Here is a 14,809-nt window from a genome sequence, read left to right on the forward strand (position 1 = left end):
GTCCACTCCCCCCTCACACCTTCCATTCCTGAACAAGTCTCAAGACTGGTTAAAGATTGTTGCAATGCATTGAGTTTATGCAATTTGGTATTTGTATCACATAATCTCATGTTCAAAGTCGGTTTTGTTTCTTAAAAATGGTACAGGGCATGGCTTCGCCAGTGATGAAGGACATGTTGAAACGGTCGGAGGCTGTCGGAAGGCCATCTCTATACGCGGTGTCCCTCATTGTGCCGTCAGAGCCTTCCTTCGCTTCCTCTACTCATCATGGTATGATAACTCTTTCTTCTCTAATTGAAAGATTGTGAGCCATGTTCTAGGTGATGTGTTACTTACTCTTGTTCTTGTTTTGGATTGGTATCAGCTATGAGCAGGAAGAGATGAACCAATTTGCGATGCACCTGCTGGTGCTATCACATGTGTTTGCGATCCCTGCGCTGAAGAATGTATGGGTGCAGCAGCTGGAGAGAGGCCTGCTAACTATTGAGAATGTGGTTGATGTCTTCCAGCTAGCCAGGCTTTTTGATGCTCCACGGCTTGGCCTCATTTGCCACCGGATGATAGTGAGGAACTTCAAGGTGGTGTCTGCCTCTGAGGGGTGGAAGGTGATGAAGCAAAGCAATCCACGGCTGGAGAAGGAGCTCCTGGAATCCGCGATCGATGCTGATTTAGTGAGTTCTAATGCACTGCTTTGAGTTTTCATGTCTTCAGTAGGAGTTATTCCCTAATCTTTCTTGCGAGCTCCCTAATCTGCATTGCAAGTAGTATAAATGGCAATTACTTCTCTTGGGTCTTATTTGTTCATTTGAAACCACTGTCAAGAACCAATTCAATTTATCATAGAACATTATGTCAATACCTGGACGACATTGCCAATAGCTGTTATCTTTGATTGCCGCTATTCTTTTCTAACGCTTATATGACATAGCAGAAAGGTTTATCAATTAGAATTTGAGCAAAAAAAATATTATAATTCCTAATATCGTGAAGGAAAGTTGGTTTCTAGAAAACACTTCTACTGATAAATTTGAAGTGATGAATGTTATTAAGACACATTCTTTTGCTGCTAATGATTCATGGGGAAAAACGAGATATTCAAAAGAGCAACAATGAGACGAGAAGAGTTGATACCATTAATGCTTTTAGGTTCTAACTTCATTCCAAACTAAAAGCGCTCTAAAATCGTTTCTTTAAATTCCTTCAGAGAAAGAATGAAAGGTTGAAGAAGTTGGAGGAGAGGAAGATCTATCTCCAGCTACATGAGGCAATGGAGGCCCTCGTTCACATATGCAGAGATGGATGCCGGACGATAGGGCCCCATGACAAGGTCCTAAAGCAAAGCACAACCCCCTGCAACTTCCCAGCTTGCAAAGGACTAGAAGCACTCGTTCGGCACTTCGCAGGCTGCAAGAACCGTGTCCTCGGTGGCTGCACTCATTGCAAGAGGATGTGGCAACTGCTTGAGCTCCACTCTCGGCTATGCACACAAGTAGATGGATGCAAAGTTCCTCTCTGCAGGTATTAATCATAACCATAATTCTATTTGTTATCAAGTCATCAGCTGAATTCCATTGGATCTAAACGGTACCAGTACAGAGTGCTAAATCCTACTGCCGTCTATTGCAGGCATTTCAAGGAGAAGTCGAGGCTTCAGAACAAAAAAGATGAGGTGAAGTGGAAGCTGTTGGTGAGCAAAGTGCTAGAGGCAAAGAGCTTCTCCGGAGCTCCCTTCCTACAGTCCATTGTTTCTGTGTGCACCTAAGCTTGTGTCACTTCCCAAGGGCTTCTCTCTGGCCAGATATGATGCATAGTAGATCAGACTACAAATATACTGTGAGGATTGTAATATGATGTGCATGGGTGAACGAATACTTGATCAGTATCAGTAGTTGGCTAGCTGAAATCACTTCATTTGGGTTGATATTGCAAATGGAGGTGCACTCTGAAACTAACATTCCTTGCTTGTGGCAATGTGGCATGTGCAGTCCTACAAGAGTTCAATGTGCATCATAAACTGTCCTACCTTTTTACCCTCTTCTTTTAATGCTTGTTTAACATCAAAAGGTTTTCTTATTTCATCCCATTGCTGATATTAATATAAATGCTGATTAATAGACAGAGAGGATTTTTAGAATCATCATTGATCACAAATCTCCCTATAACAAATTATGCTAATGCAAGTGAGCCTCCATGTGTGGTTTATGATGCTAGTAAAAGGCCCTTTATGAGAAGTATTGGTAAAGTTTGTGCTCATTTTCAGGTTATGGTTTTAAATGTGTATCCAAGTTGTTGACCAACAGGTTGAGAAGTGGATTGGGTTAAGCACGGCAAAAACTGAACCTAATGCATTCAATTCCCGACTCAATTCAAGAACACGAAAATGAATAATTGTTGAGGTCATGATTTTAAATGTGGATCCAAAGTTGCGGACCAACTGGTTGAGTTGTGGATTGGGTTAAGCATGACAAAAACTGAACCTAATGCATTCAATCCAGACTCAATTCAAGAATAAGAAAATTAATAATTGTTTGTGTATTCAGAAGAAAAATTAATAATAACATGTACAAAGAATTAAAGAAAATGTTAATGTGGATATCTATTGCTAATGATGTTAACAAGAATGTGATTCAATGATAAGACTACATTTAAAACTTCAGTTCCTAATCTATAAATCTAGATATTGGATGCATGGTAAAGCATTTAGCGGTTTTGAAGTCATAGCTAGATGAAGTTGGTCTAGTTATTAACTCTAGATGTGGCTTGCTTCAAAGATTGTTTAATCAGCAACATTTTATCAGTTTTCGATAAATTACAATTCAAATTTTACCATCATCATTAAAAGTCAAGTTTAATATATAGATTGAAGCATAAGTACGATATTTGTTTCAGTCTACCATATATCAAAATGAATCACTTGTAACTTGCTTGGGTGCATGGTATCACCCTCTATCCCTTGGATAGAGATGAGAGTTCAATTTTAATTAGAGTCTATTTGGTTAGGGATAATTTGGCATGGGAAAATAAATCATATGTTAGATCAGCAACATTTTATCAGTTTTCGATAAATTACAATTCAAATTTTACCATCATCATTAAAAGTCAAGTTTAATATATAGATTGAAGCATAAGTACGATATTTGTTTCAGTCTACCATATATCAAAATGAATCACTTGTAACTTGCTTGGGTGCATGGTATCACCCTCTATCCCTTGGATAGAGATGAGAGTTCAATTTTAATTAGAGTCTATTTGGTTAGGGATAATTTGGCATGGGAAAATAAATCATATGTTAGATTATCATGTTTGGTATAAAAAAGAAAAGAGAGAGATGGTACAAAAAATGATGGATCCCATGCTTATTTTTCAAAGAGAAAAGATAAAACAAATATCATGAGATTATTGGGAGGGTTGGCATTTGATCAATTTTCAAATGATGATAATCCATACTTGATAAAAATATCTCCACTAAAATTGCATATGCAATCATTGAATTTATTTGATGTCTTTCTAAATGTATTCAATAGAGAGCTTTTGCAAAAAAAATTAAGATGGAGATGGCATTATATGAAGAGCCATGTGATTATAGTCATTATATAAAAATTAATTGAAGATGACAATACTATCTTAGTATTAAAAAATTATTTTATATTGAAGAATATATTTATAAATTTAGCCATATTCTTACATAGATTTATCTCCAATCGAACGTAGTAATCTTTTTCAGTGTCATTTTTTGGAGTAATTTTTCTACTAACCAAATATAATAAAAATTATTTTTTTTATAATTATTTTTTTAAATAAATATTTTTTAAAAATTATCAGATTATCCTATAATATAACGTATCCCAACCAAATGGGCCTATATGATTAGAGTCAGGCATGGGTTCACGATAGAAAGTGGAGATTAGCCTATCCTAAACTTTAAAAAAAGATAAAGAATATTAGCCTATCCTAAACTTTAAAAAAAAAAAAGAATTAATGGACCATTCGTAAAGCAATTTGTACTTCAGCAATAAACAAAGAAAATGGATATGTGTTGTTCATTCTTTGTCCTTCCTCTTTCGTGTCTTTCAGCAAGAATTTGGTGCTGTTCTTTATGGAAGCAAATCTCATGGTAGCAGCAGAGATGAGAGCTAGTATTGTAAGAAATTGCGTTTGCCACTTATAACAATACGGAGACCTAATTCTCAAGCAATGCTATTTAGTCCAAAGATTCAAAGCTTCATATACATGTAACAACTAGAATTCAAGTATCGCTGTATTGCTGTGCAATTGTACATGGTATGTGATCTAACACCCATGTATATCTTTGTTTACCCAAAGAGAGAAAAAAACATATATATCATCTAGCACAGGGCACATTCTAGTGCATGCAATCCTTCAGTCTCTTTATTTTATAAATTTCAGTCTGGTAAGTCTAGAGAGATAGAAACAAGGGGAATATGTTCCACCAATGTGCATCCGTTTCATTTCTTCTTTTTATTATTAGCTTTGACAACTATAACTGGCCAAAGTGGACTGGGTTATCTGATGGTTTTTGAACGACTAGGTCAGAGGGATACAAGTTTGTTTGTTTAGCCCGGCCGTCCAAGACCAAACGTATATGTACATCAAGGCATGACACCTCTCTAAACAAAGTTATAGTATCTACAAGGCCAACCATAAAGGGTACCAAAATTAGTTCTGTGCCCGTCTTTGTTGACCATCTCTCTTGACCTCGCCAATGTCAAAACTCATCATTTATTGGCTCTCCTCCTGCGGACCCACCAACCGCGTCTACGCTGGCCCAAACTTCTCCAAAGTCCAAGTTTTTGCCTCCCCGCTCATTCAAACTTTCGTACTCTCCTCCATTTCTTCTTCATCACCCTCGTATCTATAAATACTTGCTCTTTCCCTTATCTCTCCATCACCACCTCCCTTAGCCTTCTAACACTTTCATTCACATCCCTTACAATCCCTTCTAATAAAGAAGATGGCATCCCAAACCATTGAGAGCTATCGTGAGGGCGCCGAGGTCCACCGTGGTGATGATCTCTGCAAGAAGAAGTCCATCCAACTCCTTGAAGAGCTTGGCCTCCCCAAGGGCTTGTTACCTCTCGAGAATGTCGAGGAGTTTGGCTACAACCATGAGGCTGGGTTCATGTGGCTGATCCAGAAGAAGAAGAAGGAGCACACGTTTAAGAAGATCAAGCAGACGGTGTCGTATGCTACTGAGGTGACAGCTTTCGTGGAGCAGCGCAAGATGAAGAAGATAACTGGGGTGAAGACGAAGGAGCTGCTGTTATGGCTCTCTGTTGTTGAGGTTTACATTGATGACACCTCATCTGAGAAGATCACTTTCAAGACTGGCACTGGACTCTCTGACAGCTTTCCGGTCTCTGCCTTCGAGCTTTAATAGAATGTGAGAGAGAAGTTGGCGGAGGGACTGGAGCTTGTTCCCTTTGCTCTTTGAGTTGGAAATGTGAATTAGGAGTTCTCTCCGTCTCTCTATCAGGGACATTACTAAGACTTCAGTATCTGAATTATTTTGCACTTTACAATTGCTGTTGTATCAAATAAAATTTCATTGGGTGGTCTCATCGTATTATATGTCTTCAGCAGATCATATCATTCATTCAAATGCTCAGATATATATGGGTGCTTTGGATTTACATGTTTGGTGACGTGTTGAAGAGCAATCTTAACATGGTGATAGATAATTATTTTGCCTGATGAGCACGCAATTCTTTGCTACCAAATTTCTTAGTGATTAATTCCTTTTGTATTACTCAGGTAGATGATAAATTTTAATAGGCCGAAAATGATCACCGAAACCTGTCCTTGAAATCATGCACTTTTGCTCAAAAAAAGAAATAAAAGGAAAATCAACCAGGCATAATAAGGCCCAATAAAATTATCTCAAGTATATAAGGACTGGGTTTGGGTTAGATATTGCACAAATTGAGTATTGGTTTGGTTTCCGGGTTACATTGATGCTAGATCTAAATCTTTAGTAGGTATAGTTAGTTGGAAGGATCAACTCCTGTCATGCTCTTAAAATTATTCCCTTTTTTCCGTAGGTGCATGCAGGGGTTTCCCCCTTGACACATCTTAAAATTATTCACTAATGATGATCTTTGATCTCAATGTAAAAGCTATGTTTCTTTGAAAATAAGATCCGCATTCTACATATTTGCAGATTAAGATATCTTTATGCAAGGAAATTTTCATTAGTCATTGTAGAATTCTTGTCACCTTTCTTCCCATTCTTTATTCCACCTGACCTTTTGAAAGTTCTAGCTGCTAAACCACATCATTCATCAATGCAGTAATCTCTCAATTCAAGATAGAATCAAAATTTAAATTCTAGTAATTATGGCGAGATGAGCTCGAATTCAATGAAGATGGTGCGAAAAAGCATGTGCCAATTAGAAGATTTAAAGAGTTGAGTGAGGGGAGAATGGAAAATCAAGTAACAAATATCTCATTACACTTAATGGAAAAAGTAACTTGCTTCCTGTTGCTCCTTCCTGTGGAAATGGATGAGTAGCAAGGTCTATTTAGTGAAATTTTCTACAGATTCGTGAATCATGGGGGAACTATTTTTGCAATTGCTCCTGGCTTGTGGAAGATAATATAAAGCCTTAAAGAAGATTTAAAAAAATTAAGCTAAATACAGAAGAAGTTCCTTTTTTTTTTTTTGTGGGTAGAAAAATACAGAAGAGGTTCTTAACAAAAAAGGATGGTGTGCCTTTTGCAATTGTCATCAGTGCAAGAACAACTCAGAAGAGTTTTTCTTTCAATTTTGATGAAACAGCTTAGAAGAGATCGAACATTTACTGTAGCATTGTCCGTAAGGTGCAAGAATCTAGAGAAGAATCAATGCTCCAGTAGGTGTGCATAATTGGCCACATACAATCAGATTGCACCTCAAGAACTTTGTGAATGCATGGGGCACCTAAGTTTTTATTGTAACTCGGGACTGATTTGGTTTGCAAGAAGTGGAGGGGAGAAAGGCAATTCCCGAGAAGTAAAGGGAACTTCTTTTGGGAGAATGAAAAAGGCTCTTCCCATTAGGAGACATTTCTCATATTTTATAAAAAGTATAAACCCATAGAGTAGGTCAGGGACTTCCCATGGATGGAAATTAATTACCATTTTTCCTTTCCAAAAATATCATTTTAATATTATCCTTATAAATATTAATTTAATATATTATATAAATATTATAATATTTATAATATATTCATATTATTTTAATATTTATACTAATGTAATAATATATATATATATATATATATATATATATAGAGAGAGAGAGAGAGAGAGAGAGAGAGAGAGACGTATACATATATATACAAAATTTGGGGGTAACAAGATACGGTCTTATATTTATTAAGAATATAATAAATATTTTACATAAATTTTTTAGAAAAGTGGATGCTCAATCAAATATAAACTACTATATAATAAGTTACTTTTCATAATTAACCAAACATACTAAAATTATATTTCTAAGCATCATATTCTCAGAAAATAACTTTTTAGGAAGAAATGTTCTTTGAGTAAACCAAATGAATCCTTGGTGAATATTGTTGGAGAGAAACCACAAGGTGTCTCAAGCAAGGAAGTCAATTCTGAAGCCATAATGCAGAAGGGCATCAGAAATGTTCTGCTTTCTTTTAAATCCAACTAGGATACGTGTTGTTCTTTCGCCTCCAACCAATAAATATCCCTTGATTCTACTTCATGAACTACTGTTTTTGGCTTTTTTTTTCTTAATCTGCAAATTTGTAAAGGAGGTTATATGCCAAAAATAAGAAGTGTGACAGACAAAATAATAAAAATATATATTACATATCAAGAAAAATGTGTAGTCCAACTTGGGTCCACTTCTAGTCCAGACTCGATTCGTAGAAATCAAAGCTATACTCTAACTTGTATGCAATCAAGTTGGATGGGTTCAGATTGAGTAAACTTTACGCAAACTCTAAATAGTGGATGGGCATATGTTAGCCCAAGATCAATTCATTAGAATAGGGTTGTATCTTTCACAAAAGAAAATTTACCTTCCTTCATGCAAATCCATCATTGAATCACCCACCACACAGATATCAATGCATTCCAAACCCCATCATACATCTCCCTATATAGATCTCCAACCTACCGGTGCATGTTCCAATGGTCGATTCATGTGAAGGAAGGTAAATCCTTCCGAAAGCTCTACGACCCCACTCCTCATTCCATAGACCTACAAGTCCAGTATGGGTCGAGCACAGACATGCCTAGAACAACCTTAAATGTAACTTTGTGTACTGTGTTAAAACAGAAAGATGGCTGCATCATTTTAATATTAACATGAGTAAAATCATGTATAGCCATGTTTAGGAAATACCTACAATAGAGAAGCATATATTTCTTTCAGAATAGGGCAAATGGAAATGTGTTATGATCCTTGGATCTATTTATTATACCTTAATTTGTAAGTAAAATCATGTATATATTTTTTTAAATAGAAAGACAAAGACGGGAAATTTGATCTATTTATTTTCTTTTGGATAGGATTCTGGATGGAGGGAGAATATAAGAGAGAACCAAGAGAGCAATTTTCTACTCTGGTACCATGTTAAGATGAAAATTTGTGGTTAAAGGTTTGATTTTCATTAAGTATGACAGTAGGTTTATATATGCTTCATATGAGATTAATATCCCTACATCAAAGGGATTGTTGAGGCGGAGTGAGAGACTTTAGTCCCATATCAACTATGAGTCAAAGGATCACTACTTTATATTGATTTGCAGACCGTCTTTTTCTCAAGAGATGCCTTTTGGGCTTAAGTCTGGAGCCCAAAGGGATAAAGCCGTGTGGCTCATGGGTCAGAGCGGACAATACTTATTGCTAGAATGAGAAACGATTCACTTTTTATCTTCAAACAGAGATTATCCAAGATTTGATATGATATGGTGTAAAGAAAATCTACATAGATATGTATACCATCTTGCGGAGGCTGATGTCCTCAAATAGGGATTATCCAAGATTTGATATGATACCATTTTGGCGTGAAGCATATGATGAAATTTAATTAAGGAACGGAATGTGTCTTGATTGCATATCTAGTCATATTTGTCAAATCTAGGTGAATCAAGATGAGATTTTAATCATATAAGATTGTATAATTTTCATAAGAAGCAACGAGGGCAGTTTGTTCGACCAAATGTACATTACTTTGGTTTCTTCTTCTTCTTGTTATTATTGTTTTCGCAACGTCAATATTGATCACATGATTTGCCACGTATTATACACGGAAACAGGCCGTATATTACATGGTTTTTGAATGATTCAGTCAAACTCTGCTATTTCAGACCCGACTTATCGCTTACGACGGAGACTCGAAAGCTTGGAAGAAGGCTACGAGGCCAACCACAAGAGGACGTAGTGGAGCTGTCGGTCCGTCTTTGTTGACTATTTTTCTTGACCCTTTCTTTCTGGCTCTTAACCTATCCATTATATTGTCTTCCATAACTCAACCGTGTCTAGGCCGGCACCTGATCCACACCCCTTCCAAAGTCTCAACCCACTCATTCAAACTCTCATACGCCCCACCAATTCTTCATCACCATCTTCACATCTATAAATACTCCCTCCTTCGCTCATTTCTCTTACAACCACCACCCATAGCCTCCTAACACTTTCATTTACTTCCCTTCCAGACCCTTCAGATCATAACATGGCAACCCAGACCATTGAGAGCCACCGCGAGGGTGCCGAGGTCCACCATGGCGATGACCTCTGCAAGAAGCAGTCCATCCAGCTCCTTGGAGAGCTTGGTCTCCCCAGAGGCTTGTTCCCCCTCGAGAACATCGAGGAGTTTGGCTACAACCGTGCGGCTGGATTCATGTGGCTGATCCAGAAGAAGAAGAAGGAGCACACGTTCAAGAAGATCAAGCAAACTGTGTCATATGCCACCGAGGTGACAGCCTTCGTGGAGCAACGTAAGCTAAAGAAAATAATGGGGGTGAAGACGAAGGAGCTGCTGCTGTGGCTGTCTGTTGTTGAGGTGTACATTGATGATCCAACAACGGAGAAGATCACTTTCAAGACTGGCACCGGGCTGTCCGACAGTTTCCCGGTGTCAGCTTTCGAACTTGAGTAGTTTGAGTTCGTGGAAAGACTAGATCTTTGGTTTTCTATCGTCTTTGAGCCGGAACATGCAAATGAGAAGTTCTGAATGTTTAAACATATTGCTAAAATATTTTTATTTTTTTTCTATTTTAGTTTTGTCTTAAACAATGCTGCTGTATCAAATAAAAGTTGCAATTAATGGTCTATTCTAATTTATGTTTTGCTAAATCATATGAATTAGTCATAAACATTTTCTTAAAGTTCATGGTACAGATACGAGCACTATGTGACGTACATTCGTTGCGACCCGAGTTTTGCTTCGATTTGTACTTGACATTTCCTTCGGTCAAGTGGCAAACTAATCCTTTACAACCCAAATTCCAGGAGTATTCTATAGACCTCTATCATTCAAAAACCAGCAAGTCCTCGTATTTGGATGCGGCTATGGACCTTATAAAATGATTCAGCCAACAGTTTTATTTGGTCACAAGCCAACCATTTGCTCTCACTTTTAAAAAAATTTTGTTAAAAAAAATAATGTTGGGAGACTTATTGATTACAGGACCCATAAAATGATTTAGCTATCGTTCTGTTATGGTATGGGGTATTGGGATCAACTGCTGCATGTCACACGACCGCACTTTAACTTTTAAAAGATCATCATCATTTTTTTGGAATAATATTGGTGGTAGCACCATTCATTATAAACATAATTACCTGCCCAAAAAAACTCAAGAGACAATACGACCAATATTTTGATCTACAGTCTCTTTGCATATGAAGTGATTTAATTTTGCAATAATAGTTTTATTAATATTTTTAATAAATAATTTCTTTGAGTTTGAAGTATGGTAATGAGAGCTTTTATGTTCACTGTTTGGTAATCTGTGTGGCACTTCGGTCTCCATGATGAAGTAGTCTTAAACATTTGCTCTGGTCCAGAGGCAAAAGGATAGATCCTCTGCAACCAAAGTTCTAGATTCTGCTCAAAAGACCAAGCTTCCTCTAGATTGGTTTATGAAAGATTTTTTTTTTTTTCTTTTGGTAGGAAGTTTATGAAAGATTTTAAATAGGTCCAAACATATGGCTCAAGCTGTCTTTCGTTTCAAAACCAGCACAACACACTTGGTAAGTTGGATTAGGCTATTAATCTGCCATGAATCGGTTGTGAAGGAATATCCTACATTAACCATATATAGTTGTAGATAATCCACCATTAGGTCAACAATAGGCCTTATAAGCAGTCTAGCTAGATTGCTGTATAGCATGACGGATCACAAAATGGTCATTTGCTAGCTCCAAGTTTTCGGGAAGGAGATAAATTTTTCTTCTTTTCTAAATAATGTTGTAAGTACCATATATTAAAACTGATTGCCTATGTAAAAAACTTGGAAAATTATACCGCCAAAGTTGGACTTAGAATCTCATCCCCATGTGGACAAAACATTAAATTATCAAGATATCACTTATCCATGTTGAAAGCCAATTAAAAGGAGTGTAAGAAGGATGGTAAAGGTGGTCTTTTTGGCATTGATAGGGCCGGTGTGATCCAAGAAGATCATTTATAGAGTTCAGGAGTGAGATCTGTCATGTCAAGAAATCAAATCATGCATCAAACTTTCGAGGTTCATAATTTGTTCGTATGACATCCAACTAGAGGATTTTTTTTTATTTTATAAAATTGAATAATTTTTCAAGTTCTATAACATTGTGTTACCAACTAAAGTGTATAGTGCACTGCATCATCAGAACCAAAGTTTATAGTTTGGGCCCCGGAACAAATCGGTTAAAATAAAAAATTTTGTTTTAAAAAAGATTTTGACTAGATGTATCTTTTAATCTAAGAAAAAATAAGTAAAGCATTCAAATGCAAAGCCGACATAAAAGTCAAGATTTATCTTCTATAGGATTTTAGTTTTTTCTATAATTATTTCAACTTGTAATGTTTGTTCTAGGAAAGCTCATTTTTTTTAGCTAGAAGAGGGATCTAACATGAATTATGCAAAAATAGGCTTCAATGGTTTGTTATTAAGTTATAAATAGAGGCTATATATCTTGTTTTGTTATTGATTAACAAAAAATCTTAATAGTAAAAATAGAGGCCATGTATCTCAACTGTTTATTAATTAATAAAAAGAAAGAGAATCTCAATTCAACTTTGGCCAATCTTTCTATTTTTTTCTAATCTTTTCGAGAGATTCGAGTTGAGAGGTTGAGAGAATTATTTCCTTCTCCCCAATTAGAATATGATGTAGGAGAGGGCGGAGGTGGAGGGGATGTAGAGAAGAGGGGCATAGCCATAGGGTGGAGATATATATGGATGTGTTTGGGCGGAGTTGGGGGACGGTGAAGGAGATTTTCACAAACACCAATGGGGAGTGCACGGGGTAGCGAGATAGGGTGAAGGTAGAGGGGAGGGTAGAGGAAGCTAGAGGAGAAAGTTCGTGGTATAGTTTAGTAGAGAGAATTTTGAAATGGCAAGCATGCATGAGATTTCTAGGCAGTGGCAAGGGGCTTGCGAGGAGAGGGAGGTTCGATGAGGTCTCAGGATATGGTGAGAGAATGCCAAAATACTAGAAGGCTAGAAAGAAATCATGATTACAAGGAGGTGCATGCTCAGAGGATGCTTATGGAGGGAAGTAAGGAGTCAAGAGCCAGCATGGAGAGGCTTAGGTCTCAGGATCTTGCCATTACAACTCATCATGCAGCTAATTTAGTTGTGAGATAGGATTGCACTAAGGGGTGCTGCAGGTGGTCTGTAGCCCTGAGATCTAGTTGTGGACCTCCGAACATACAAGCTGGCCTGTCCTATAGCTAGGCTTACATTGCGGTACCACTCGCAGCACATCAAACAACCTCTTAGCTTAAAGCTTTAAGAATAGTCTTCTTGTAAGTTATTATTATGCTCTTTAATATGTAAAAGTACAAAATTTTGTTTTGTCCCAAACATATCTTGGTTGGTGGCCTCCTTTAAGTGTAGATTGTCCTAAGTTTGAATATACTTGTATATTATGCAATTGCTCTCAAGAACATAGCATGAGAAAACTGACAGAGGAATAACAAAGGGGAAAACAACTAGTTGGTAAGTTACAAATGGCCCTAGGTCCTTTTTGCTTTCTAATTAACTTTAGTTCAAAAGGTATTTAGAAAGGTATTTATTCCTTGTAACTTATAATAAAACCATTACACCTCTCTTGTCAAATAATTTTAATTTGATTAAAATTTACAAATGAATGTGATAAAAAGGTGCTTTTCATTCTTCTAAAATCCCAAAGGTACTCATTATTGGAATTTTGAGTGCCAAAAGAAATTGGCAAAATAAATCCTAAAAAATCTCAAAAAATAGATTTTATTCAAATTTATTAGGGAAGAAAGCAGTTTCTAAGGTTTCTTCTGAATCATATTTGGGAAAATGCTTTTGAGAGGCAAGCTAACATGGGTGGCTTCTGTTCAAGTTGGGCCGGTACTTTTGATGAGTAGACACTTTGTTGTAGGAGTTGGATGTATCACAGCTTTGGGGCCTAACGCTTGTGTTCAACTTGGAATCCCCTGCCTTTTTCTCACATATTTTTCTTTTCTGTTTTCTTTTATTATTTATTTCTCTTCTCTTTTTACTTAGTTTACTTCTAACTAAATGTGCAGTGAGCTCTTCCACCATGTTGCTAAAAAAAAAGGAAAATTATAGATGCAATAATAGGGCAATTAGAATCAAATTTTCAGCAAATCTATACCATGTCAAAATCAAATAGCAAGTTGGACCCACGGGATTATTATATTTTCTAGCAAAATCACCATCCAATTTCCTGTAAAACTTATAAAACTGTATCAAAATAGTTTACTCTATCACATGTTGCAGCTAGGAAATATGGAAAATGTAAGGACCTGGACTTTTTTAAAATTATCTTACACAAATTTTAAAGCAAATAAAGAAGAAAAAAAAAGGTTTTGAACCTCACATGCCTAGCACGTGAGGAGGAAGAGAACTTCCGATAGGAGTCGGCCTTTTCTTCCCGAGTTTGTCAAGGATCGAGAGATCTAGGGCTCATCGGAGCTTTACATCTTGGCTATAAATAGGCCAACCCTCTTCCTTTAGCTCAATGACCCAATCCTCAATCAATCATCAGTGAAATCTATAGGATTTTCTTAGATTTCTATCAGTATTTTTGACAGCCACCATTAGTTTTCATCAGGAAAGAGGATCAAATACCTCACCGATAAGGTATGGGCTGTGAATCTCTTTCCTTTTCCTTTTTCTAGTTTTTTTTGATGTCCTCATTGGCTAGGTGGCCACTAGATTCTGAGAGTAGGGCCTTCCTTGTTTTTTTGATCTTTGTTTCCATTGGATCAGCTATTGACGTCGACCATGCTCTGGTTGCCAAGGGCAAAGCCACTGGAGGTCTGTAGCCATCATGGGGGGTTGTCGGGGGTGCCGCCCTGGGTGACGACCGGCCCTAGATCTTTCCTTCCTCTATTTTTCACAAAAAAACAAGAAAAAGAGAATGAGAAAAAGAGAGAGAGGAAGAAAAAGAAAAGAAAAAAATAGAAAAAAATTTCTCTCTCTTTCCTCTCTCCTCTACCTTCTCTCTCCATTTTCTCCCCATATGAGTTTCTCTCTCTAAAGATTTTATAGATTAGTAGAGGGTCCAGATGTACATAGATACTTGGATTGACTAGTTAATCCTGGAGGAGTCTTGAACCTACAATAAT

At 36.9% G+C, this 14,809-nt stretch overlaps 3 protein-coding genes across 3 annotated transcripts; all 3 read left to right on the forward strand.

The window, feature by feature from the left end:
- Positions 1-373: 373 nt before the first annotated feature.
- On the forward strand, positions 374-1,977 carry LOC105060698 (BTB/POZ and TAZ domain-containing protein 4-like). Its single transcript, XM_010944507.3, has 3 exons — positions 374-671; positions 1,205-1,518; positions 1,627-1,977. Exons 1-3 carry the CDS (start codon positions 381-383, stop codon positions 1,760-1,762), a joined length of 741 nt encoding a protein of 246 aa, XP_010942809.3. The 5' UTR covers positions 374-380; the 3' UTR covers positions 1,763-1,977.
- Positions 1,978-4,888: 2,911 nt separating this feature from the next.
- On the forward strand, positions 4,889-5,584 carry LOC105060699 (uncharacterized). Its single transcript, XM_010944508.4, has one exon. The coding sequence runs from the start codon at positions 4,973-4,975 to the stop codon at positions 5,393-5,395; it is 423 nt and encodes a 140-aa protein (XP_010942810.1). The 5' UTR covers positions 4,889-4,972; the 3' UTR covers positions 5,396-5,584.
- Positions 5,585-9,560: 3,976 nt separating this feature from the next.
- On the forward strand, positions 9,561-10,330 carry LOC105060700 (uncharacterized). Its single transcript, XM_010944509.4, has one exon. The coding sequence runs from the start codon at positions 9,708-9,710 to the stop codon at positions 10,131-10,133; it is 426 nt and encodes a 141-aa protein (XP_010942811.1). The 5' UTR covers positions 9,561-9,707; the 3' UTR covers positions 10,134-10,330.
- The last annotated feature ends 4,479 nt before the right edge of the window (positions 10,331-14,809 follow it).

This window comes from Elaeis guineensis, chromosome 13 (assembly GCF_000442705.2).
Source record: "Elaeis guineensis isolate ETL-2024a chromosome 13, EG11, whole genome shotgun sequence".
Classification (NCBI taxonomy): Eukaryota; Viridiplantae; Streptophyta; class Magnoliopsida; order Arecales; family Arecaceae; genus Elaeis; species Elaeis guineensis.

Coding starts and splice junctions, on each gene's coding strand:
- LOC105060700 (XM_010944509.4), top strand. CDS start 9,708: ATGGCAACCCAGACCATTGAGAGCCACCGCGAGGGTGCCGAGGTCCAC.
- LOC105060699 (XM_010944508.4), top strand. CDS start 4,973: ATGGCATCCCAAACCATTGAGAGCTATCGTGAGGGCGCCGAGGTCCAC.
- LOC105060698 (XM_010944507.3), top strand. CDS start 381: ATGAACCAATTTGCGATGCACCTGCTGGTGCTATCACATGTGTTTGCG. Junction 672..1,204: donor CCGCGATCGATGCTGATTTA/GTGAGTTCTAAT, acceptor AAATTCCTTCAG/AGAAAGAATGAAAGGTTGAA. Junction 1,519..1,626: donor TGCAAAGTTCCTCTCTGCAG/GTATTAATCATA, acceptor CGTCTATTGCAG/GCATTTCAAGGAGAAGTCGA.